General features: G+C 39.5%; 1 protein-coding gene across 5 annotated transcripts in view; it reads right to left on the reverse strand.

Moving 5' to 3' along the window:
- Window positions 1–27,608, reverse strand: part of ppp4r4 (protein phosphatase 4, regulatory subunit 4) — a 143,964-nt gene that overhangs the window by 65,131 nt on the left and 51,225 nt on the right. For all 5 annotated transcript variants that reach the window (XM_014145076.2, XM_014145077.2, XM_014145079.2 and 2 more), the window contains 5 exons: window positions 16,114–16,216; window positions 15,733–15,880; window positions 10,694–10,767; window positions 6,824–6,930; window positions 6,047–6,154 (listed from right to left, as the gene is read on the reverse strand). In XM_014145076.2, coding sequence (XP_014000551.2) covers window positions 6,047–6,154; window positions 6,824–6,930; window positions 10,694–10,767; window positions 15,733–15,880; window positions 16,114–16,216 — 540 coding nt within the window. The remainder of the gene's footprint in view (window positions 1–6,046; window positions 6,155–6,823; window positions 6,931–10,693; window positions 10,768–15,732; window positions 15,881–16,113; window positions 16,217–27,608) is intronic.

Consider the following 27,608-nt stretch of genomic DNA (forward strand, 5'->3'; position numbering starts at 1 on the left):
AATAACAGGAAAGGGGAGACGATAAGACAAATGATACTGAGATGCACTCTAGGGGCCGGTTTCCTAGACATCGGATTAAGCATAGTCCTGGACTTAAAAGTAGAGGTCGACCGATTATGATTTTTCAACGCCGATGCCGATTATTGGAGGACCAAAAAAATCTGATACCAATTAATCGGCCGATTTGTTTTATTTATTTGTAATAATGACAATTACAACAATACTGAATGAACACTTATTTTAACTTAATATAATACATCAATAAAATCAATTTAGCCTCAAATAAATAATGAAACATGTTCAATTTGGTTTAAATAATGCAAAAACAAAGTGTTGGAGAAGAAAGTAAAAGTGCAATATGTGCCATGTAAGAAAGTTAACGTTTAAGTGCCTTGCTCAGAACATGGGAACATATGAAAGCTGGTGGTTCCTTTTAACATGAGTCTTCAATATTTCCAAGTAAGAAGTTTTAGGTTGTAGCTATTACAGGAATTATAGGACTATTTCTCTCTATACGATTTGTATTTCATATACCTTTGACTATTGGATGTTCATATAGGCACTTTAGTATTGCCAGTGTAAAAGTTTAGCTTCCGTCCCTCTCCTCGCTCCTACCTGGGCTCGAACCAGGAACACATCGACAACAGCCACCCTTGAAGCAGCGTTACCCATGCAGAGCAAGGGGAACAACTACTCCAAGTCTCAGAGCGAGTGACGTTTGAAACGCTATTAGCGCGCACCCGGCTAACTAGCTAGCCATTTCACATCGGTTACACCAGCCTAATCTTGGGAGTTGACAGGCTTGAAGTCATAAATAGCGCAATGCATTGCAAAAGCTGCTGGCAAAACGCACGAAAGTGCTGTTTGAATGAATGCTTACGAGCCTGCTGGTGCCTACCACCGCTCAGTCAGACTGCTCTATCAAATCATAGACGTAATTATAATATAATAAACACACAGAAATACAAGCCTTAGGTCATTAATATGGTCGAATCCGGAAACTATCATCTCGAAAACAAAACGTTTTTTTTTTCTTTCAGTGAAATACGGAACCGATCTGTATTTTACCAAACGGGTGGCATCCCTAAGTCTAAATATTCCTGTTACATTGCACAACCTTCAATGTTATGTCATAATTACGTAAAATTCTGGCAAATTAGTTTGCAACGCGCCAGGCAATGAACGCAAGAGCAGTGAAACAATTTCATGTTAGCAGGCAATAGTAACTAAATATGCAGGTTTAAAAATATATACTTGTGTATTGATTTTAAAGAAAGGCATTGATGTTTATGGTTAGGTACATTGGTGCAACGACAGTGCTTTTTTCGCAAATGCGCTTGCTAAATCATCACCCGTTTGTCAAAGTAGGCTGTGATTCGATGAGAAATTAACAGGCACCGCATCGATTATATGCAACGCAGGACACGTTAGATAAACTAGTAATATCATCAACCATGTGTAGTTAACTAGTGATTATGTTAAGATTGATAGTTTTTTATAAGATAAGTTTAATGCTAGCTAGCAACTTACCTTGGCTTCTTGCTGCCCTCGCGTAACAGGTAGTCAGCCTGCCATGCAGGCTCCTCGTGGAGTGCAATGTAAGGCAGGTGGTTAGAGCGTTTGACTAGTAACCAGAAGGTTGCAAAAACTAATGCCCGAATCCCCCCTGAACAAGGCAATTAACCCCCGTTCCTAGGACGTCATTGAAAATAAGAATGTGTTCTTAATCTGACTTGCCTAATTAAATAAAGTTGTAATTATTTATATATATATATATAAAAAAAAGGCAAATCGGTGGCCAAAAATACCAATTACCGATTGTTATGAAAACTTGAAATCGGCCCTAATTAATCGGCCATTCCGATTAATCGGTCGACCTCTACTTAAAAGTATGTTCAATGAAGATTCTCCATTGAAAGTGCTTTTTGTCCAGGACTAGGCTTAATCTGTGTCTGAGAAACCGGCCCAAAGAGTATACTGCACACTTAGGATTCCCAGTAGTGTGCCGTCCTGTGAATTTCTCGATTTGTTCAATATGTATCCATTAGTTGTAGTGCCACTAAGCATTAATACCAAAGTAAGCACTACCTTCCCCCTGCCACTTTCCTGATTGCAAAATAAAGCATTTACTACACGGGTAACTGGGCAACATTTAACCTGTTAGGGCTAGGGGGCAGTATTGACACGGCCGGATAAAAAACGTACCCGATTTAATCTGGTTACTACTCCTGCCCAGTAACTACAATATGCATATAATTATTGGCTTTGGATAGAAAACACCCTAAAGTTTCTAAAACTGTTTGAATGGTGTCTGTGAGCATAACAGAACTCATATGGCAGGCCAAAACCTGAGAAGATTCCATGCAGGAAGTGGCCTGTCTGACAAGTTGTGTTTCATCTTGGCTCTTTTTATTGAAGACTGAGGATCTTTGCAATAACGTGACACTTCCTACGGCTCCCATAGGCTCTCAGAGTGGAAAAAGCTGAACGATATCGAGGCAGCCTCTGGCTGAAACACATTATCGCTTTTGGCAAGTGGCCGATCAGAGTACTATGGGCTTAGGCGCGTGCCCGAGTCGACCGAATGCTTTGTTTTCTTTCATCTGTTTACCTAAACGCAGATTCCCGGTCGGAATATTATCGCTTTTTTATGAGAAAAATTGCATAAAAATTTATTTTAAACAGCGGTTGACATGCTTCGAAGTACGGTAATGGAATATTTAGAATTTTTTTGTCACGAATTGCGCCATGCTCGTCACCCTTATTTACCCTTTCGGATAGTGTCTTGAACGCACGAACAAAACGCCGCTGTTTGGATATAACTATGGATTATTTTGAACCAAACCAACATTTGTTATTGAAGTAGAAGTCCTGGGAGTGCATTCTGACGAAGACAGCAAAGGTAATAACATTTTTCTTATAGTAAATCTGACTTTGATGAGTGCTAAACTTGCTGGGTGTCTAAATAGCTAGCCCTGTGATGCCGGGCTATCTACTGAGAATATTGCAAAATGTGCTTTCACCGAAAAGCTATTTTAAAATCGGACATATCGAGTGCATAGAGGAGTTCTGTATCTATAATTCTTAAAATAATTGTTATGCTTTTTGTGAACGTTTATCGTGAGTAATTTAGTAAATTCACCGGCAGTGTTCGGTGGGAATGCTAGTCACATGCTAGTCACATGCTAATGTAAAAAGCTGGTTTTTGATATAAATATGAACTTGATTGAACAAAACATGCATGTATTGTATAACATAATGTCCTAGGGTTGTCATCTGATGAAGATCATCAAAGGTTAGTGCTACATTTAGCTGTGGTTTGGGTTTATGTGACATTATATGCTAGCTTGAAAAATGGGTGTCTGATTATTTCTGGCTGGGTACTCTGCTGACATAATCTAATGTTTTGCTTGCGTTGTAAAGCCTTTTTGAAATTGGACAGTGTGGTTAGATTAACGAGAGTCTTATCTTTAAAATGGTGTAAAATAGTCATATGTTTGAAAAATTGAAGTTTTTGCATTTTTGAGGAATTTGAATAACGCGCCACGGGATTACACTGGCTGTTGAGTAGGTGGGACGCAAGCGTCCCACCTAGCCCATAGAGGTTAATAAATCTTTTTTCTTGAATGGGCCGGTTGTTCCCAGGGGGCTGCTGCAGTCTATCAGGGTTGATAGTGTGTGATTGTCAAATGACACCCTATTCCCTATAAAGTGCCCATAGTGGGGGCCCATAGTGCTCTGCTCAAAAGTAGTGCGCTATATAGGGAATAGGGTGCCATTTGGGACACAGTGTTTCTGCTGCGTTCCATGGAGAGAGGCAAACTGAATCTGCGGGAGCTCTGGGCAACTGGGCCATGTTTATTAGGCGCCAAACAGAAGAAAACTGAATGAAACATGGAGGGACGATCTGGTTTTGTCCAATGTTTTCTGTTGATTGCCCTAATTAACACGACCCTGACTGATCCTCTACCACAGAGAGGAATGGATTGCAGACCCTCTGCAGTGTGCCTTCTATCATTGACATTCTGCTCAGCTTAGGGTGGGCAACGGGGAAGGGGGGGCTGCGATAAGCCTGCGTTTACAGTCATCTGTTGGAGGTTCATGATAGGAAAAAAGACCCCCACACCCAACACATAAGCTTCAACTGAAAGCAAAGCTTCTAAGAATTGTTTTTGTATTCAAACTAAAGTTCAGGAGTATTTAGTCTCGCATACTGGTGTCATGACGTTGCTCTCTTTGGGTACAGCGAGCACAGTTGACCCCCCTCCCTCTGTACCAGGCCTTTTCTATGCACCATCCCCCAACCTCTATACTTCTGGCACCAGGCTCAGTGAGAGCGGTCGTAGGTATAAAAGGTATAAAAGATCGGTGAAGAATCCAGCTACGAACTGGTCCGTTTGGTACAATTTTGTGAAACTCATGAGAGACAATACGGTCACATTACCTGTTTATATAGTAGCCTCAGTTGTGAGAAATGCATTAATAAGGATAAAGCTATTTGGAATATGTTGGGATGCTTGTAAGATGTTAATGTGAGAGAATTGTATTTTCTGTTTGAAGTTTCACCAAGTCCTTGGCACGCCCCCAGGGACACAGACAGGACAAGGCGTCATGTGACAGCCTTTTCTACGTTCAGTATATAAACCCACCCAGGGTTTCTTTCCTTAGACCAGGCCTCCACTCCATTACGAGTTGGCTAATAGGTTTGACCATGCATCCCTCTACTGAACTTTGACCATACCACGTGGTTAAACTATTAGACTATCGATACAGAATAAGAACAAGTCTTTGATATTAATTACAGCCTTCCCTGTAACTCAGTTGGTAGAGCATGGTGTGTGCAACGCCAGGGCTGTGGGTTCGATTCCCACGGGGGGCCAGCACAAAAAAATAAGAAATGTATGCATTCACTACTGTAAGTCGCTCTGGATAAGAGCGTCTGCTAAATGACTAAAATGTAAAAAATGTAGTCTGCAGCTAGGAATTCGGTATCATTGAACGCGAAGACTGAGGAAACATCCATTCTATAACGACATGAACGAATGTCGCTTTGAAAGATCCATTCTAACCAAGAGAGAGAGAGAGAGAGAGAGAGAGAACTCTCCAACAGAACGACCTTTCCAACAAAGATCCCGACGACACACTGAGCGTAAATATATATATTGATTGCAATTGTTTCCGAATGAGTGAGCGTTCATGTGCAAAGGATAGCATTTCAATTATTAATATTTATCAACTCTGTAGTGTCTTCTCAGCTGACCAACACTCCCCTTTTGTTTAACAAGCCGCCATGCCGGTTTAGCCCACTAGGGCACATGCCTCTACCATTTCTTTGTAACGATATCCTACTGTTTTGTATGCCTTTCTGTGAATTACTTAGTTTAGTAAATAAATGATTTTAAGACAATTGAAGTATGGATGACTTAGTGAAGACTGGGTTCGTGCAGATAACCAACAATTTACGACGTTTGGAATGAGACTGACGAGGTAAACGAATACATCATTAAATCAAAAGACTCATAGATCAGATATTATGATATCTGAAAGTTATATTAGGAAAATTATAACTTTGTAATCTGAATATTTTCCTTGATGCCCCAACTTCCTAGTTAATTACCGTTACACGATTAATCAGTTTAATCGCGTAATAATAATTACAGAGAGTTATTTGATAAACATGTCTTCAGTTTTAATGATGCCAAAGACACGACACTGGTCTATTTCCTCAGGTCAACAAGGTGTGTTTAGCCTTTTCAAAGACACCGTTCAATTTAACCGTTATGCCTTTCGGTTTGAATAATTTTACTGTTTCTACCAGTGGAGTCTGTGGGTGGAAAAATCAGAGGAGGGGATCAATGTAATGGCTGGAATGGAATAAATGGAAAGGTATCAAACACAAAACACATGGAAACCATTCCATTTATTTCATTCGAACCATTACAATGAGCTCTCCTCCGATTTTAATGTGACACCACACAGAGCTGTTTTCTAGATTATTTGAAAGGATTATTCTCCTCCTTTTTTCTTCTCTGTTCTTTTCTTTTACCCGATTCCTCTGGCGATGTTCTCCAGCTGGCGACACATGCAGGAGCGCACCTCGTACTCCACGTCCTGGCACAGGGACCTCACCAGGGGCAAGAGGTCCTTCTTCACTCTGCCAAAAGGGGTTCACACAATTTTGGGGCATATCAAGAGAAATCAAATTATGATTGATTATTGGAAAGGTGTCCCAAAGGGCACAATAGAGATTTTTCTACGAGATATTAAAAAAGACAAATTGAATTGAAACTAATTCAGATGAGCTGTGAAATGACTGTAACTAATTTAGCCTAGAATCTATGGGTCCTACATCTATCGTCCAGGCCAGGGGTGGGCTCGCCAGCCAATTAAATGTGGCCTGTGGGGGATATTTTTATTGTTGTTAGGAGAAATTATTATTTTGGGTTGAAAAAACACTACAGGCCACACTTGAAAGTCTAAAACTAGATAGAAAGTATGTAGACATATATTTTCAAATAATTGGCCTTTTTTTGGCCAGCAAATTGATTTTGACGAACAAATGTGTGGCTCTTCGCTGAATTTTTAAATCCCGATGTGGCCCTAGAGCCAAAAAGTTTGCCCACCCCTGGTCTAGACTTTCTATCATTAACTAATTAATCCTACTGTAGCATCTATGGCCCCTACATCTATTTACTAATTTAATGAAGACATTTTCTTACAGAAAAATAAGCATTTAATCAAGACATTCCCTTGTAGAAAAACAAGCATCAGACCTTCTGTTTGGTGATTGAGCAAGATACAAACTCCTGGGATACAAACTCACATGGGAGACTCAAACTTGCAGGCCACCTTCCCCAGGATACGACAGCTGGCTAAACGGGCCTGCAGGGACTGAGACAGCTGAGCTTTGGACACAAGCGGGCTGAGGATCTGCATGATCAACCAATGGGTACAGGCTATTAGGGTGTTAGGGAAGGAACAGCCTGTTTAAGGACGCCATGGGTTGCATCCCAAATGACATCCTATTCCATTTATAGTGCACTTTTTTACCAGGGCTCCATTGGGACCATGCTAAATTATGTTGCCAAGTTTAGTTCTTTACAAGTAATTGTGGCTGACTTGAGTTGTCGGGCACAGTATTGTCATACTGAGAAATGATAGCCAACTTAGTTTCTTCCAATGGCGCTGTTCCATTAGAAGCAATCTTAATTCCCCATATAAGATATACTAATGGTTATACAGTCACGGGCATTAAAAAGCTAACCTGTACTGCAGGGTAGTATAAAACAATTGCCTCAAACTGGATGTATCTGCATCGTTAGGGGCTTATTTCAGAAATGTATTTCATAACATGGGTTATTGTTAAATGATTGCTAATGAACATGGTGCTTGGCATCTCCCTGTGAGAGAGTTTGTCATATTTACAAATGGACCTTGCACAGCAAGGCATTTTGAAAAAGCACTGTTTTAATGCCCAGAAATATGCCCAGAAATTCCTTAGAAGCCTGGCATAATTCTCAGGTAAGATACTATGGGACGGTTTCCCAGACACAGAGTAAGCCTAGTTTCGGACTAAAAAGCAAGCTGAATGGAGAATTACAGTAACACATACAAGAAACACATTTAAATTAATAAAATGAGATGCAACAAAATACAAAAAAATCTAAATGCCAGGGAGTTGATGCAAAAATGGAAGTAGTCAGTTGACCAACTGAATGCAAATCGGCCCTATATATGCCATATACGGTTCTTTCTATAAAATTTCTATAAAGTGTGATCCATTTTGATCCAATGTGTGACATTAGGATCAAAATGGGAAAATTGCACAGTAATAAAAGCAAATATATGACAAATTGACCCATAAGTCCCCCTAACAACAACATATACCTAGGACTATTCAGTCAGGTACAAAATGATTGGTACCCTTGATAAAGATGAGCAAAAAATACTGCATTAAATAAATAATACAAATACAATTATTTAGGGGGGAGGGTTAAAAAGTAATCTTCTCAAAAACAGAAATTATTGGCATCCCTGTTTTCAATACCTCAACTTGGGAGGATAACGGCACTTTTTCTAAAATGTTTTATGAGACTGAAGAACACATTGGGAGGGATCTTGGCTCATTCCTCCATACAGAATCTTTCCAGATCATTGATATCCTTTGTCTGCGCTTATGGACTGCTCTCTTTAATTCAAACCATAAGGTTTTCAATGGGGTTCAAGTCCAGAGACTAAGATGGCCATTTCAGAATTGTGATTTTGTGGTCAATTAACCATTTCTTTATGGATTTTGATGTGTGCTTGGGGTTATTAATATATTTTATATAAGATACTTTTAGCATTCAAAAGTAAGTGTGACAATTAACCACCATTACAAACCTGAGTCTAATCTGAATATAATTGTCAAATCCTGGCCAGTATAAGGGTTAATTGTTATTGTAGTTTGGTCAGGACGTGGCAGAGGGTATTTGTTTTATGTGGTTCGGGGTGGTGTTTTGGTAAAAGGGCGTTTGATTTATTATTTCCGGGTTTTTGGTTTATGGTCTATGTTTATGTATTTCTATGTGTAGTCTGGTTAATGTATTTCTATGTTAGGTTGATTGGGGTTTGGGACTCTCGATTGGAGGCAGGTGCTTCCTCGTTGCCTCTGATTGAGAGTCCTATATATGGGTAATTGTTTGGTGTAGGTTTTTGTGGGAGATTGTTTCTTGTCTAGCGTGTATGAGCCTGAGAAGACTGTCTGTAAATCGTGAGTTCGTTTTGTTATTTTTGTATGTTCATTTTGAGTTTATTAAATGTTCAAGGTGAACAATCTCGATCCTGCTGCATATTGGTCCTCCTTTTCCGACGATGATTTCGCTATATCGTCTGACGACGACGACAGCCGTGACAATAATGTTTGGGCTTGCGCAATAATCTATCCTACACAAATGCGCATAGTCAGATTTTGGCTACGTTACTTTGAAGCAAGGTAAGACATACCTCATAATATGAAGTAAAACATACAGGTTTCAAACAATTAAGTATATTTTTTCAAAATGCATACGGTCTCCAGCTCAGATTGCAAGGTAGCCTGCCTACCGTGTTGCCTATGCACACAAATGGTGAATGGAGCACACGGTTCAAAATAAAAACTGTATCTCTTTTTAATTGTTGCCATCAAAACACTGTTTTTAACACGCGATTGCATTTAGAACTTTTGCGCAATGACTGGGCTTATAAGAACACGTTTCACTCCAGTAGCAACCAGCTGTTTGAGAAGATGCCGCTCTCGCTGTCCGACAGGTGATATTCCGCTCAAACTAGGCACTGTGCACGACTGATAAATAGATACATGACGAACTAACGAAAATACACATGTGCCAATTTAATTCCCCAAATTATGCTAATTAACGTATAGACCGGTAAGCATGACTGGTCAAATTTATTTCAGATGGCGAACTGATTTATTGTTAACTGTTAACATCCCTAGGTGGTTGCCAAGGCTTGTTATATGCTTTGGTTCATTTTATAATTACCTGTATTATTTTATTTATTTTTTATTTTATTTCACCTTTATTTAACCAGGTAGGCCAGTTGAGAACAAGTTCTCATTTACAACTGCGACCTGGCCAAGATAAAGCAAAGCAGTGCGACAAAAACAACACAGAGTTACACATAAACAAACGTACAGTCAATAACACAATAGAAAAATCTATGTACAGTGTGTGCAAATGTAGAAGAGTAGGGAGGTAAGGCAATAAATAGGCCATAGAGGTGAAATAATTACAATTTAGCATTAACACTGGAGTGATAGATGATGTGCAAGTAGAGATACTGGGGTGCAAAAGAGCAAGAGGATAAATAACAATATGGGGATGAGGTAGTTGGGTGTGCTATTTACAGATTGGCTGTGTACAGGTACAGTGATCGGTAAACTGATCTGACAGCTGATGCTTAAAGTTAGAGAGGGAGATATAACACTCCAGCTTCAGTGATTTTTGCAATGCGTTCCAGTCATTGGCAGCAGAGAACTGGAAGGAAAGGCGGCCAAAGGAAGTGTTGGCTTTGGGGATGACCAGTGAAATATACCTGCTGGAGCGCGCTATGGTGACCAGTGAGCTGAGATAAGGCGGGGCTTTACCTAGAAAAGACTTATAGATGACCAGGAGCCAGTGGGTTTGGCGACGAATATATAGTGAGGGCCAGACAACGAGAGCATACAGGTCGCAGTGGTGGGTAGTATATGGGGCTTTGGTGACAAAATGGATGCCACTGTGATAGACTACATCCAGTTTGCTGAGTAGAGTATTGGAGGATATTTTGTAAATGACATTGCCGATGTCAAGGATCAGTAGGATAGTCAGTTTTACAAGGGTATGTTTGGCAGCATGAGTGAAGGAGGCTTTGTTGCGAAATAGGAAGCTGATTCTAGATTTAATTTTGAATTGGAGATGCTTAATGTGAATCTGGAAAGAGAGTTTACAGTCTAACCAGACACCTAGGTATTTGTAGTTGTCCACATATTCTAAGTCAGAAGCGTTCAGAGTAGTGATGCTAGTCAGGCGGGCGGGTGCGGGCAACAATCGGTTGAAGATCATGCATTTCGTTTTACTAGCATTTAAAAGCAGTTGGAGGCCACGGAAGGAGACAGGAGCTTGTATGTGTTACGTTAATGTGTTAGCTAGTGTACATTTCAGGTTGTTGTTACCTCCTGTCTGATGGTTTCCTTTGGTAAAGCATCGATTGCAGACAGCAAAGTTTCCAGCCATGCGTTGCTTACCACTGTCGAAGAGAAACAGAGAAAAACTGACATTTTAAAAACACTGAGAAACTGCTACCAATGTTTAATAATGATGCCAGGGCCTTTGAAGTTTCAAAATGGAACATCCCTGTGCCAGAGAGTATGATGCCCTGCCAACCTACAGCCCACCAGTGACGGTAAGTCACAACGGTTAAGCTCTGTCACGAATTCAAACTGCTGCATTCACTCCCTCGCTCACACTGTGGGCGAAATGCCAGGCAGACACCAGCTACATTGAACAGATCTGTGAGAAGAAGCTTTCATCGACTGTAATCCTGGAACAGTAGGATGCTGAATTGAAAACCTGAGTGAGCAACAGGCTTGTTGCTCTCGTGCCAATAAATGGTAAAGATTGATTCCTGCCGAGTAAGGTGCCACATGAATTGTACACAAGCTTAAAGCATGCTATTTGAGACTTTTGAAGGGATGTTACTTAACGTTCAACCTAAAGTTAAATCTTGAGCTAAGAGAGGAAAACTGCAAAGCTATACAACCCACAAGTCTCTGCAATGTCATTTTGGACAGGCTTAATTTGCCACTGGAAGACATTACACAAATAAAAAATACCCAGCTTTATGTCCTGCCAAAACATGACATTGTTTACATTCAGGGTGCAACATTAACTTTTTTCTTACTGGGCCAATTGAGCCAGTTGGCCAAAAACGACTGTCCCGAACAGAATTTCAACGGGCCTGGACATGGTGTAGTTTTAAATGAATTGGTGTTATGCAGGACCTATAGATTGGCATGCTTCTTTCTATATTCAGCAATTAAAATGCTACATTTGGTTATTATGATACCGCTTAGATGTTAAGTCCCCTATTTAGGGGGCTTTGAGTGGTTCTGGACCGGTTTTGGTGTACAAAGCGCTATGTGAACATTGTAGGGTCATGTGTCTTATAGTACAAGAAAGCCCCGTCTCTCTGCTCCCACTCTCCCAGCGGGGCTGACTTGAAGTGTCAGGTATCAGACCCCACATTTGCATAGGGACGTGTCACATTTCCGGGCCTATCCAGATAAAGGAACGATTTCCTGTGTCTGTGAAACTTACAGCTTCGCTTGCAATAGTGCATAATAAACGGGAGAATCTAGCGGATGCAACAATACTAGTTTAATCTCGCTGTGATATTCTCAGCAGGAATTAGAGCTCTCAACATAAGTAAATAAAGTAATAGAACTGAACAAGACCACTTTCTCTTGGTCACAGATGGACAAAACTGCAGACGGAGAAAATTCTCCGTCTGCAGTTATATTAAATAGTGCCAATATTGTACTAAGTATGACCACATTTATTTTACACGTAGTATAAGATATCACATTTCTTATAAGTCATTTATAATTTCATTGTTACTACATTTAGAAAGGATTTCAGTAATTTCAAGACTTTTCTTCAATAGGAAAAAAATGTATGATTCTTCACATTTTCCTAATATTTATATACATATATTTTTACAAGAAATGTGAGTTCCAGACCTTTCTAAAACTATGCAAATGTAGCAGTTATTGTTTATGGCCACCTCATGAAAAATGTTTACGTTTGGGTATGTCTATTTAGGTGGAAATCCATGCATCATCTGATATTTTTTGTTATTGTATTTTTTTTAATGTTTCTATTTGAAATTATTATTATTTATTTTTGTACCCCAATTTCGAGGTATCCCAATTGGTAGTTACAGTCATGTTCCATCACTGCAACTCCCATACGGACTCAGGAGAGGCAAAGGTCGAGAGCCGTGCGTCCTCCGAAACATGACCCCACCAAGCGGCACTGCTTCTTGACCCGGAAGCCAGCTGCACCAATGTGTCAGAAGAAACTGCGTACACCTGGTGACCATGTCAGCGTGCATGCGCCTGGCCCACCACAGGAGTCGCTAGAGCGCGATGAGACAAGTACATCCTCGGCAGCCAAACCCTCCCCTAACCCGGACGACGCTGGACCAATTGCGCACCGCCTCATGGGTCTCCCGGTCGCGGCCAGCTGCGACACAGCCTGGAATCGAACCAGGATCTGTAGTGACACAGCTAGCACTGTGATGCAGTGCCTTAGACTGCTGCGCCACTCGGGAGGCCTGTGCATCGTGTTATTTTAACCAATTATGCATACAGTTGAAGTCGGAAGTTTACATACACCTTATCCAAATACATTTAAACTCAGTTTTTCACATTTCCTGACATTTAATCCTAGTAAAAATTCCCTGTCTTAGGTCAATTAGGATCACCACTTTATTTTAAGAATGTGAAATGTCAGAATAATAGTAGAGATAATTATTTATTTCAGCTTTAATGTCTTTCATCACATTCCCAGTGGGTCAGAAGTTTACATACACTCAATTATATTTGTAGCATTGTCTTTAAATTGTTTAACTTGGGTCAAACGTTTCGGGTAGCCTTCCACAAGCTTCCCACAATAAGTTGGGTAAATTTTGGCCCATTCCTCCTGACAGAGCTGGTGTAACTGAGTCAGGTTTGTAGGCCTCCTTGCTCACACACACTTTTTCAGTTCTGCCCACAAATGTTCTATAAGATTAGGGCGTTGTAATGGCCACTCCAACACCTTGACTTTGTTGTCCTTAAGCCATTATGGGGTTATTGTCCATATGGAAGACCCATTTGTGACCAAGCTTTGAACATCCTGACTGATGTCTTGAGATGTTGCTTCAATATATCCACATAATTTTCCATCCTCATGATGCCATCTAGTCTGTGAAGTGCACAAGTCCCTCCTGCAGCAAAGCAACCCCAAAACATGATGCTCCCACCCCCGTGCTTCACGGTTGAGATGGTGTTCTTCGGCTTGCAAGCCTCCCCCTTTTTCCTCCAAACATAACGATGATCATTAAGGCCAAACAGTTCTATTTTTGTTTCATCAGAACAGAGGACATTTCTCAAAAAAGTACAATCTTTGTCCCCATGTGCAGTTGCAATCCGTAGTCTGGCTTTTTTTATGGCGGTTTTGTAGCAGTGGCTTTTTCCTTGCTGAGCGGCCTTTCAGGTTATGTCGATATATTACTCGTTTTACTGTGGATATAGATACTTTTGAACCTGTTTCCTCCAGTATCTTCACAAAGTCCTTTGCTTTTGTTCTGGGACTGGTTTGCACTTTTTGCACCAAAGTATGTTCATCTCTAGGAGAGAGAACGTATCTCTCTTCTGAGCGGTATGACGACTGCGTGGTCCCATTGTGTTTATACTTGCATACTATTGTTTGTACAGATGAACATGGTACCTTCAGGCGTTTGGATATTGCAGCCAAGAATGAACCAGACTTGTGGAAGTCTACAATTTTTTTTCTGAGGTCTTGGCTGATTTCTTTTGATTTTCCCATGATGTCAAGCAAAGAGGCACTGAGTTTGAAGGTAGGCCTTGAAATACATCCACAGGTACACCTCCAATTAACTCAAATTATGTAAATTAGCCTATCAGAAGCTTCTAAAGCCATGACATCATTTTATGGAATTTTGCAAGCTGTTTAAAGGCACAGTCAACTTAGTGTATGTAAACTTCTGACACACTGGAATTGTGATGCAGTGAATTATAAGTGAAATAATCTGTCTGTAAACAATTGTTGGAAAAATTACTTGTGTCATGCACAAAGTAGATGTCCTAACCGACCTGTCAAAACTATAGTTTGTTAAGAAGAAATTTGTGGAGTTGTTAACAAGAAATTTGTGGAGTGGTTGAAAAATGAGTTTTAATGACTCCAACCTAAGGGTATGTAAACTTACAACTTCAACTGTAGGTATTGCCTACTAATTGGATGATTATGTTATTGGAAACACTTATCTTCCTCTACTATAAAACATAGAAACGTGCCATTTTCACTTATGTTGATGTTGGGTGGTGCTGGAGATGACGAATATGAAGTTGAACATTTTTTAAATTTCCCTTTTAGCTATAGCCAATCCTATTCATTTTTTAAATAACAGACACTCCTTAACTATCCTGTGTCTAGCTGTGTAAAAAAACTGAGCCTATATTCCCTTTTCTCTCCATCCGATAGGTTGAGAAATTGGCATATATGCTATCCTTTTCTCATCTTATGCATGGCTTTCTCCCAATCAAACAATGATTTCAATCTCAAAAAGTTGTTTGAATAGCTTAAAAACGTAAGGTAGCCAGGGGACTAATAATGAGAACAAACAATATCAATAGCCTACAGTAAACCCAGTCCAGTTCAAAGTGAATGGCACAGATCCAAATATGGCAATGGCTATTTGCATATAGGCCTACTGCAGCTCTGATTGGTTATGGTGCACCAGTCAGGTCTGAGCGTGCCTGTCAATGCAATAGAGTCCCACTCCAATGCCCTCTGCCTACAAGAAAATCTCTTGCACAGTCAGTTTTGCATACCAAGTCTTGCATAGTTAATTTTGTTTCAGAATGTTACATTGAAAGTGGATAATATTGCGTTGATTAGATCACAATTCCCACAGTAGAACAAAACGTTGATAGTGTTAACTAAAGGGGAAAACTCTAGAAAGTTGAGGGAAGTACAATCTCGTGGATCTCTGCGCGGGCTGCTATTTCTTCTGTGTGGCAGTCAGATGTGAGCTGCGCGCCCACGCACGTGCGCAGCTTAGAGGGACCATTGGTTGTATCATTCGACTTCACGCTATAGCGGATTTTTTGTTGTTGTTGCGGTTTGTATTTTTTGGGGGGGTTTGCAAATAGGGGTTATACCATTGTATATCACAATGTTTCATGGGTATATAATCACGATAGGACAAAGGTTGACATCGCCAAACCTTACCGCCTTGGTTTTTGTCAAATTAGTCTGGTTTGGCATAAGTTATTGGCTTACTAATACCATGCTAATGACACGGTGAAGACAACTTTAACTTCCTGCCATGGTCTTGTCGAATCAGTTGTGGTAGCCTGTAATAAGTTATTATCATCACGACTGCTTATGACATCTCTTATGTTATGCTTATAAGAACCATGCTGACCTGTGTCCCGGTGGTCCAGGTTAAGTAGAACGATCTGTAGGATGGAGTGGGTGTGCGTCTGGATGAGGACAATGTCATCCTGGAGCAAGGTCAGGAAGGAGCCTGCCGCCGCTAGCTGCATGTCTGCCCCGGCTACGTGTAGTACTTCCTGTGTCAGAGGGCGAGGGGGGGTTAAAAGTGGGGAAGGGTTAGGAGTGAAGATGTTTATTGAACATTTGTTACTATGGACATGTCACAAGACACACCAAAAAGGAATAATTTTAATTTAATGGACATTTGTCATTAGTTAATGTTTCTATTCAGTCAAAATTTTGGTTTTACCACAGTACAGTGGTTAATATGAATATTAGGCTTTAGAGTAGAACAGATTAATTGGCCCACCCGAACTTTTGGCACTACCCGTCGGAAGGTCTCTGCTGGATTCTGACGCACCAGGTTTGGCAGGTTAATGATTACACTAGCTCTCTGGACATCCTGACCTGAGCTGGGGAAAGAACCAAAGAACAGAGCACAGCTATAGCAAGCATGTTACATTTCTTGTAAGAATTGGGGGTGAATGCAACCATACAATACACAAACAGTGTTTATCAATTAATACTTTGCTAACACACATATACACACACACACTGACACATACATACACCCACCATATACAATGCTGCTACTTTGTACTCTTATTATTATCTATCCTGATGCCTAGACACTTAACCCCTGCCTACATGTAGGTATGCCAGCAGCATACAACCCTGCAGCCAGCAGCATACCACCCTGCAGCCCACTGCTGGTTGATCCCTGGATGGGAGACCAGATGCTGCTGGAAGTGGTGTTGGAGAGCCAGTAGAAGGCACTCTTTCCTCTGGTGAAAGAACAAAAATATCCCAGGGCAGTAGGATGTCCTGACTCTCTATGGTCACTAAAGATCCCATGGTACTGATCTTAAGAGTAGGGGTGTTAACCCTGCAGTCCAGGTTAAATTCCTGATCTGGCCCTCATGGCCACCTAATCAGCCCCAGCATCCAAATGGCTCATTAATCTCCCCTGTAACTATTCCCCAGGTTGTTGCTGTAAATGAGAATTTGTTCTCAGTCAAATTTCCAGGTAAAATAAGAATTAAATAAACAAGTTCATATCTACCACATAACCCTGCACATTGATATGGTATTGGTAATCCTTGTATATAGCTTCATTCTTGTGTTTTTATTTCTCATGTGTTTTTTTTCTTATCTAACGCTGCATCGTTGGGAAAGAGCTTGTAAGTAAGCATTTCATTGTAAGGTCTACACCTGTTGTATTGGGCACGTGATTAATACAATTTGATTTCATTTGCAGTCAATTCATTTCATGTCCAGTCAATACAGGAAGTGAACTGAAATTCAAATAGTAATCAATAAAAAAGCTTAAATTAGTTGCAACATTCCGTCCACTTTCCCCAAATTCCGGTCACTTTTTGGGAAACCTGGGAACTTTCGGGATTTGCAACTCTAGCTTTGATGCTGTCCACCTAGAAAACAATTCTATTGATAAGTTATTAGTTTGTTAGTATTATTTTAATATATATTATTAGCTGAGTTTATTTTTCTCAATCAGAGCTAAACTTGGGACTCTTGTTAGGTGTGGAAGATAGCGACACACTGCTGACCATTTATATCATACGTAGAGTTTTATTTTTCAGTGGCACAATTACACAAATGTTAATGCCAAAGACACACCAAGGTGTTGAGTGTTCCTGTGTGGTCCAGTCCCTGTCCCAACTTAAATTTGCTTGAAGATTAGGCACAAGCTTTGAATATTGCTGTCCATCAATGATTCCCAAACACATTTACTGAGCTTGAGCAATTTTGACAAAAACAATGCCTTCAGAAAGTATTCATACCCCTTGATTTATTTCACACTGTTGTTACAGCCTGAATTCAAAATGGATAAAAAAAAAATATATATATATATATACATCCATCTACATACAATACCTCATAATAACAAAGTGAAAACTTGATTTTAGAAATTTGTGCAAATTTATTGAAAATGACATACAATCACCTTTGGCAGCGATTACAGCTGTGAGTCTCTAAGAGCTTTGCACACCTGAACTGTACAATATTTGCACATCATTATTATTTTTTTAATTCTTCAAGCTCTGTCAAGTTGGTTGTTGATCATTGCTAGAAAGCCATTTTCAAGTCTTGCCATAGATTTGCAAGCTGATTTAAGTCAAAACTGTAACTAGGCCACTCAGGAATATTCAATGTGGTCTTGGTAATCAACTCCAGTGTAGATTTGGCCTTGTGTTTTAGGTTATTGTCCTACTGAAAGGTGAATCTGTCTCCCAGTGTCTGTTGGAAAGCCGACTGAACCAGGTTTTCCTCTAGTATTTGCGGTGCTTAGCTCGGTTTCGTTTATTTTTATTCTAAAACACTCCGTAGTCTTTGCCAATGACAAACATACCCATAACAAGATACACTTGTGATGCATTTAGAAAAATGTTCTATAATTTTATTTCACTCTGAAGATGTGGGGTAGGTTGTGTAGATCTGTAGAAAGAAAATGTAATTGAATCTTGTTTTAGATTTACTTTTAAGGCAGCAAAAATGTGAAGAACAGTGCAAGGGGTGTGTAGACTCACTAGGCACCGTATATTTGCTGTAAATGTTCAAATGTTCTTCAAAGTCAATAGGTGAACAGTTGTAGAGTTGCTTTGATGTGATAACATCTAAACAACAATGCTTTCTTCCCACTAATTAGGCTATTTTCTGATTAACCATATCGTCTATCCACTACAAATATAGATCTTGGATCAGGCTAATGAGACCATGAGGCTACAAGAGATTGGATTCATCTCACACACCACCAGTGAGCTGATCGATTTCAAGCTCATTGATCCTGTTAGCTCGGGGAGAACCGGGATGAAAGTAACACGGGGCGAAAGTAACAAGCTCAGAAGCTAAAATGTTGTAGTGAAGCCAGCACATTCCTAATACGGAGGACAACCTCCCTGCAAAAAAGCACAGCACAGTCTGACAGTGTTTCGCCGAGTTATCAACAAAAAGTGTTTTTTGAGCGACATAAGTAGAAAAACGGATACGGAAGTGTTTTTCAGTTGTGTTGAGTTATTCATGGTTACAAACATGTCATTTTCTAAACCCATCTTGTGACTAAATGACAGCATAGGTTTCAAGTATCATGCTAGCTAGTCTTGGGTATTAGCCAGGGAGAAGTTACAGGAGAGAGGGGTCATTCAAGATGGCGCAGACGCAGAAGGTTGCCGTCTTACGAGCTCCAAATCAACTTTGCTATTTATTCATATTTTTCGTGTTTATTCGTACTTGTTTTATACAGAAAGTTTACGCTATTATCTCCTATGACCACCAAACACTTTTTGACATCAGATCGACAGTTACTAACGTCATGATGTGGCAGGTGGCAGCATGGTAGGCACAGCTTGTCCCATGAATTAACCACAAAAATTGAGGATTAACTGATAACTACGAAACAAACGTTCTCGATAATATAAAGAATCTGGAACTATTTATTGATCAGCATTTTGATATGCTCGGAAAAGAAACAGATACATCGAAGCGAACAAGAGAAGACTTTTCCTTGAGTTCTGTGAGGGAAACAGGAGGAAAGCCGCATTTAAAATTCCTAATTTAACATTGGAGGGGGACGTTTTTATAACTATGTCTCCAGAAGACAGAGCATTGCTTACAAGCATGAGCGAGCAGTTAAAAAAAACTGGATATATTGCCTGGGCTACTGGGGGAGGTTGAGGCCTTAAAAACAAGAATGGATTACAGTAATAAAATGATGGAAGAAATACGAGCGGAAAATAAGATATTGAAAACTACCATGAACTCCCTTAAAGACACTACAGAGAGGCTACGGTATTATAATAAAACAATGAAATCCTAATTACTTGATCTAAAGTGCAGAAGTATGAAAAATAATATTGTTATAATGGGAATAAAGGAGGACGAAACTATCAGTCAACGGAGGAAAAAGTAAAAGTGTTCATGAAACGTAATCAAGATGACGGACAAACAGGTGGAAACAATTGATTTTCAAAGAGCTCACCGTTTCGGTGGCAGAGCAGTGGGAAGACCCGCCCGATCGTAGCTATGCTAACCCACTACAAAATGAAAATTGCCTTGTTACAACAGGGTAGGGATTTGAAGAACACCCCATTCTCTATTAATGAACAATTTCCTCATGAAATAGTGAGGAGACGACGTGCCCTGTACCCCACTTTCAAAAGGCTCTGAGCAGAGAAGCAGACTGTTTGTCTAGTGGTGGATAAATTATATGTAAACAACCAAATGTTCAAGGACTCGAAGATTACAACGTGGCTGTGAGTGATAGCTACCTCCTGTTGAGGATACATATTTGTACCGCATTACACCGTACAAATATGGATTCATTCATTTTTTACAAAAACATTTTATTTGTATTTTTTTTGCATGAACAATAAAAAAATGTTTGAAAAGATTATTACATTTTTATATTCATGCCGTATGGAACCGTGGACTATGTGGACTTAAAACAAGGTTGGACTTATTTTAGTTTAATTGAAACTTGGGTATCATTATGGTAAGTGGAAAAATAAGTAAAGCAAGTTATAATTGTAATGGCTTTACAGATAAAAAAAAGACGATACATTTTTACATGGCTAAAAGAGAAAGAATATGATATCTATTGTTTACAGGAAACTCATTCTACAAATATAGATGAGGTTGGGTGGAAAAAGGACTGGGAGGGAAAAATATATTTTTGTCATGGGCAAAGAAACTCAAAAGGGGTGATTATACTAATTAATACAAATTTTGATCCAATTGTGCAAACTGTGCAAACAGATCCGCAAGGAAGGTGGATTATTTTAAATATGCTATTGGACCAAAAACAGATTTGGCTAATTAATCTATATGGACCAAATAATGATGATCCACACTTGTTCGAAACTATATATAATAATCTATTGAGCTCACAAGCAATGGAAGAATCTATTATTATGGTGGGAGATTATAATACGATTTTAAGTAACTCAATGGACCGTAAAGGAAATCACTCTACAAACTATCACCCTCAAGCACTTAAGGAGATCACAAAGATCATGGATACATTAAAACTAGTGGATATATGGAGTTTGAAAAACCCTGACCTAGTGAGATATACATGGAGGAGGCTTGATCAAGCTAGCCGTCTTGATTACTTCCTAGTCTCGTTCTTGCTGGCATCAAAAGTAAAACAAGTATTAATAGGAGACCGAATGTGATCGGACCACCATCTAATTGGCCTCCATATAACTCTTACAGAATTTCCATGTGGACGGGGATATTGGACATTTAATCAAAGCCTATTGGATGACAATTTGTTCTTAACTAAGACAAAATAATTCATAAATTACTTTTTTTGTACAACATAGGTACAGCAGATCCCCTTATTGTATGGGACACTTTCAAATATACTTTTAGAGGCCATTCAATACAATACTCATCATTAAAACAAAAGCAGTTTAGGTCAAAAGAGATTAGAATAATAAAGGAAATGGAGGAAGCTACAGCGCAGGCAGATGGTAATAGAAACTGTACTATAGAAGCACAAAATAGGTTAGAGGAAAAACAAATTGAAGGTACTTATTCAAAAATGATCAAGTGTAATGTATTACAAAAATAAAGGGAATTGGATGGAAAATTGTGAAAAATGCACATTTTTCTTGAATCTTCAACATAGAAATTCTACCAAAAAGAATTTACAGAAACTCGTTACAAATGATGGAGTTACCCAGGAAGCAAAATATTTTAAGCATATGTTTTGTTTTCAGTCTCCTCCATTTCCACTGAATGATGTTAACTGTAAGGATTTTTTTCCTAGTAATAATGTAAAAATAACACATTTACAGAAAGACCTGTGTGAAGGCCAACTTACAGAAAGGAAATTATGAGGCAATTAAATCTTTTCATTCTGGAAAAACACCAGGGCTTGACGGCATACCAGTAGAGGTATATCAGACCTTTTTTGATGTACTCAAAGATCCATTATTATCATGTTTTAATTACTCTGTCACGGGATACTAGGAGTGGTGGTTGGAGTCAGGCGCAGAGAGCAGAGGTAATAGTACAACGTCTTTATTTCTTCCGGCCCAAACCGGTCACGCCAAAACAGACGGGCGCGTAAAACAAATGACCAACCCAAAACAACGGGCAAACAGTCCGGAGAGAGAAATAAGGCGTCAGCCAGCACATCCAAAATACACGACAGCAAAATTAATCCTGCACAAACCTGGGCGGGCTAAACAGGCTTAAATAAACACAAATCAAGAAACACAATAGGGAACAGGTGCAACCAATAAGACCATACAAACTGAAAAGGAAAAAGGGATCAGCGGTGGCTAGTAGGCCGGTGACGACGACCGCCGAGCGCTGCTCGAACAGGCAGGGGAGCCACCTTCGGTGGGATTCGTGACATACTCTTATACAAATGGTAGACTTTCAGGTACTCAACAAGAAGGTCTGATTTCATTACTACTAAAAGAGGACACAGGTGGAAAGTATATAAAGATCCAGTCCATTTAAAAAAACTGGAGGCCTCTAACACTTCAATGTTGCGATGTGAAAATCCTGGCGAAATGCATAGCACTTAGAATAAAGGTTTTACCAGATATTATTCATCCTGATCAGACAGGTTTTTTTAAATAGAGATAATATACGACAATTGACACAATTGAATATTATGAAACTTTGAAGATACCAGGCCTGGTCTTCATAGCAGATTTTGAAAAGGCGTTTGATGAAGTACGCCAAAAATGTATATATAAATACCTGGATTACTTTAATTTTGGTGAATCTCTTATACACTAGGTTAAAGTTATGTACAGCAACCCCAGATGTAAAATAGTAAATAATGGTTACTTCTCAGAAAGTATTGCGCTTTTAAGAGGAGTACAACAAGGCTGTCCGTTGTCTCCATATGTATTTATTATGGCTATTATTTCAATAATAGCTATTAAAATAAGATCCAACAAGAACATCAAGGGGTTAGAAATCCAGGGGATAAAAACAAAAGTTTCAATGTACAGTTGAATTCGGAAGTTTACATACACCTTATCCAAATACATTTAAACTCAGTTTTCACAATTCCTGACATTTAATTTTCGTAAACATTCCCTGTCTTAGGTCAGTTAGGATCACCACTTTATTTTAAGAATGTGAAATGTCAGAATAATAGTAGAGAGAATGATTTATTTCAGCTTTTCTTTTATACCATTTCCCAGTGGGTCAGAAGTTTACATGCACTCAATTAGTATTTGGTAGCATTGCCTTTAAATTGTTTAACTTGGGCCAAACATTTCGGGTAGCCTTCCACAAGCTTCCCACAATAGGTTGGGTGAATTTGGGCCCATTCATCCTGACAAAGCTGGTGTAACAGTGTAACTGGGTCAGATTTGTAGGCCTCCTTGCTCGCACACGTTTTTTCAGTTCTGCCCACACATTTTCCATAGGATTGAGGTCAGGGCTTTGTGATGGCCACTCCAATACCTTGACTTTGTTGTACTTAAGCCATTTTGCCACAACTTTGGAAGTATGCTTGGGGTCATTGTTCATTTGGAAGACCCATTTACGACCGAGCTTTAACTTCCTGACTGATGTCTTGACATGCTGCTCCAATATATCCACATCATTTCCTATTATAATTTCCTAATATATCCACATAATAATCCTCATGATGCCATCTATTTTGTGAAGTGCACCAGTCCCTCCTGCAGCAAAGCACCCCCACAACATTATGCTGCCACCCCCATGCTTCATGGTTGGGATGTTGTCCTTCGGCTTGCAAGCCTCCCCCTTTTTCCTCCAAACATAACGATGGTCATTATGGCCAAACAGTTCTATTTTTGTCTCATCAGACCAGAGGACATTTCTAGAAAAAGTACGATCTTTGTCCCCATGTCTTGGCTGATTTCTTTTGATTTTCCCATGATGTCAAGCAAAGAGGCACTGAGTTTGAAGGTAGGCTTTGAAATAAATCCACAGGTACACCTCCAATTAACTCAAATTATGTAAATTAGCCTATCAGAAGCTTCTAAAGCCATGACATCATTTTATGGAATTTTTCAAGCTGTTTAAAGGCACAGTCAACTTCGTGTATGTAAACTACTGACCCACTGGATTTGTGATACAGTGAAATAATCTGTCTGTAAACAATTGTTGGAAAAATCACTTGTGTCATGCACAAAGTAGATGTCCTAAACGACTAACCGAAAAAATACTACTGTTCTTGCTGACAAGCAAACTAAATAACCAACAATGGGTACCATAATTATTCACCCACCTTGTATTTCACATTTTACGAAGTGGTATTGAATGAATTTAAAAGATATTTTTGTCATTGATCTACACAAATTACTCTGTAATGACAAAGTGGAAGAAAAATTATATATATTTTTTAAATATACGAAAAATAAAACACAAATATACCTCGATTATATTAGTACTCACCCCCGAGTCAATATATGTTAGAAACACCTTTGGCAACGATTACAGCTTAAAGTATTATTAGGCAAGTCTCTGCACACCTGGATTGTGCGATATTTGCCCATTATTCTTTTCAAAATTATTCAAGCTCAGTCAAGGTGTTGGGGATCATGGCTAGACAGTCTTGCCATAGATTTTCAAGAAGATTTGTGTCAAAACTGTGACTTGGCCACTCAAGAACATTAACTGTCTTTTTTTTTTTACCAACTAGTTTAGATTAGGCCTTGTGTTACAGGTTATGCTGAAAGGTAAATTCCTCTCCCAGTGTAAAGCAGACTGAAGCAGGTTTTCCTCTAGTCTAGGATGAACTCAAAAAGTATTGGGATTGTGACCATTTTCTATTACTTTTTTTGTCTCTGTACTCTAGCACTTTGGATTTGAAATGATACAATGACTATGATGTTAAAGTGCAGACTGTCACCTTTAATTTGAAGGTATTTTCATCCATATCGGGTGAACCGTTTAGAAATTACAGCACTTTCTGTACATAGTCCCCCCATTTTAGGTGACCAAAATTATTGGAATAAATTAACTTATATTTGTATTAAAGTAATCAAAAGTTTAGTATTTTGTCCCATATTCCGAGCATGCAATCATTACACCAAGCTTGTGACTCTACAAACTTGTTGGATGCATTTGCTGTTTGTTTTGGTTGTGTTTCAGATGATTTTGTGCCCAATAGAAATGAATGGTAAATAATGTATTGTGTCATTTTGGAGTCACTTTTATTGTAAATAAGAATATAATATGTTTCTAAACACATCTACATTAATGTGGATGCTACCATGATTATGAATAGTCCTGAATGAATCATGAATAATGATGAGTGACAAAATTACAGATGCACAAATATCATACCCCCAAAACATGCTAACCTCTCACCATAACAATAACAGAGATTAGCATTTTTGTGCTCGGTTATTAATCTACGACACCCAGGCTGCACTAGTCAGGCACACCAATATTTTACAAGATAGTGTGAATTTTGAAAAAATCTTGCAGAAAATGAGTCTGTACCTGGCTATTTCACCGACGCTTAGGGAAAACACTGCATGCACGTATACACGCGTACACACACACACAGACACACCCCAATTCATGTTCGTTTATGCCAGCAGGTTCCTAAAGAGACGACTGAGCCAATAAGTCTGCAAGGCTACGTGGTTAGTTGACCATGGCCCTAACCGTCTCTCTACCTTGCAAGGAATGGAACTTGCAAGTCATTGAAGCCTTACAGGGGATATTGGTTACTTTTCCCAACACTACTTTTGCCCAAACCCCATCTGTCCATTTCACCCCTGGGGAGCCGAAATATCTTTTCACCAGCCAACCGCAGGAGATTTCCTCTCTCTGTGCGTCAGCCTCTCTTCTTTGCTGTGTCGCTCTAAATAATATACTCTAGACAAGTATTCATTACCTTCAAGAATAGACTTTCGTCCAGTGGCCTTGTTGGCAGAGGGGTAGTTAATAACGAGGCGGGAACAGGGAACAGTCTTGCCTGCTGTCCCGAAGCTACACTAGCAATATGAAATAGTGGCTGTGTCCAGGATTGGCACGCTTATGCGCCCTGGTAAAAAGTAGTGCACTATATAGGGAATAGGGTGCCATTTGGGACAGAGAAATGTGGTAACGGCTGTTGAGGTTGTTGATTGTGGGGACTGTATTGTCCAGAGTCTGGAGATTTAGTGCTGTTTATGTAGTGTTTCAAAAGGTGGAGGCAAGAGAGCACTTTGCGGTACCATATGCGATCTGGGGTGGGGTATCGGCTTGAGAATGACTTAATCAATTAAAGGGCAGGAGCTGAGCGCATGGGGTAACAGGAGCTGACGCCCGTAGGGCAGCGCTTTGATCTCTTCAGTGTGCTCTGGGGCCCTATAACGATACACCTGGAAGCCCTTCAGAAAGTAAAAAGACACACCCACATTTGTAATTAGGCTTGACTGATGAATGAGTTATGCAAGGTGGACTTGGGTTACATTTGACAAATGGAGGTAGGCTTCGGGCCCTGCCCTGGGTGAACTTTCCATTCTTGCAGCTATTTTAACAGAAGGGGGAAAGACTGTAAAATGGAAGACCCGTTTTGGGTTGTGTTAACCATGTAAGCCTACAGTAAGTGGTGCATCATCGCTAAAACAAAGACACCTCTTTTCGGACTAGTAGGCATAAGGATGCACCAATATGAAAATTCTGGGCAGCTTTTCTTGGCCATGATGATCATGATCGAAGCTACAATTATTACTGTAATTTTTTGACACTTTGTAAAAGTTACACAATGGGGGCAGAACATTTGTGGGACGTTTTTATTTTGGGACATGAGTGGACATCACATTTGGTTTAGGCAACAATATAGGCCTAAAAAATATTGTCCCACAATATCAGCATAGAAATATAGCAATATGAAGGTCGATATATTGTGCGTCGCTAATATCTGTCACACCTTTTTTGCCAGCCCCCCATGAAATTCCTCAGTCCAGCTAAAGGGATCAATAGAGTGTGGCTTGGTTTTTCTAGTGGCTTTGTGGTTAGAGTGTCCACCCTGAGATCCTACAATACTAATAATACAATACTAATACTGGCCCTGCATGGAGAAAAAAAAGGGAGGCGGAGGAGAGAGAGATTTATTTTCCCTTTCGTACTTCAACTATTTACACATTGTTACAATACTATACATAACCATAATACAACATTTGAAATATTATTTTAAAACTTTTGTGAGTGTAATGTTTACTGTTAATTTCTGATTTATTTCACTTTTGTTTAGTATCATTTCCACTTGCTTTGGCAATATAAACATGTTTCCCATGCCAATAAATCCCTTGAATTGAAAGCGAGAGAGAGCAAGAGAGAGAATTCACAGAGCTTCTTAGTCATTGTCTCCCCACAGGTTACTATGACGCAGTCCACAGGCCATGAAAATATTAAAACTGGAAAAACAAAGGGAAAGTATTGCCAACATCCATCTACATGAAGAGTCAACATAAGCACTACAATAAACATGCTAACAAGCCAAACACTTTGTTTGAATAACTTGATCTACTGTATCATCTAATGATCCACAGATACAGACAACATGATTTATGCATGTAAATTCAAATGTAGTCCAATGTCAACAAGGGGTTAGTAGGTAAATGTATTTATTTATTTTTATTTAACTAGGCAAGTTAGTTAAGAACAAATTCTTATTTACAATGACGGCCTACACCGGCCAAACCCGGACGGCGCTGGGCCAATTGTACGCCGCCCTATGGGACTCCCAATCACAGCCGGTTGTGATACAGTCTGGAATCGAACCAACTTGCACCTAGTTGTTGTAGTATTTTAATAGAGTAAATCAATGCATGACCTTTGGTAAAT

The sequence above is a fragment of the Salmo salar genome, chromosome ssa15 (genome assembly GCF_905237065.1).
Source record: "Salmo salar chromosome ssa15, Ssal_v3.1, whole genome shotgun sequence".
Taxonomy (NCBI): Eukaryota; Metazoa; Chordata; class Actinopteri; order Salmoniformes; family Salmonidae; genus Salmo; species Salmo salar.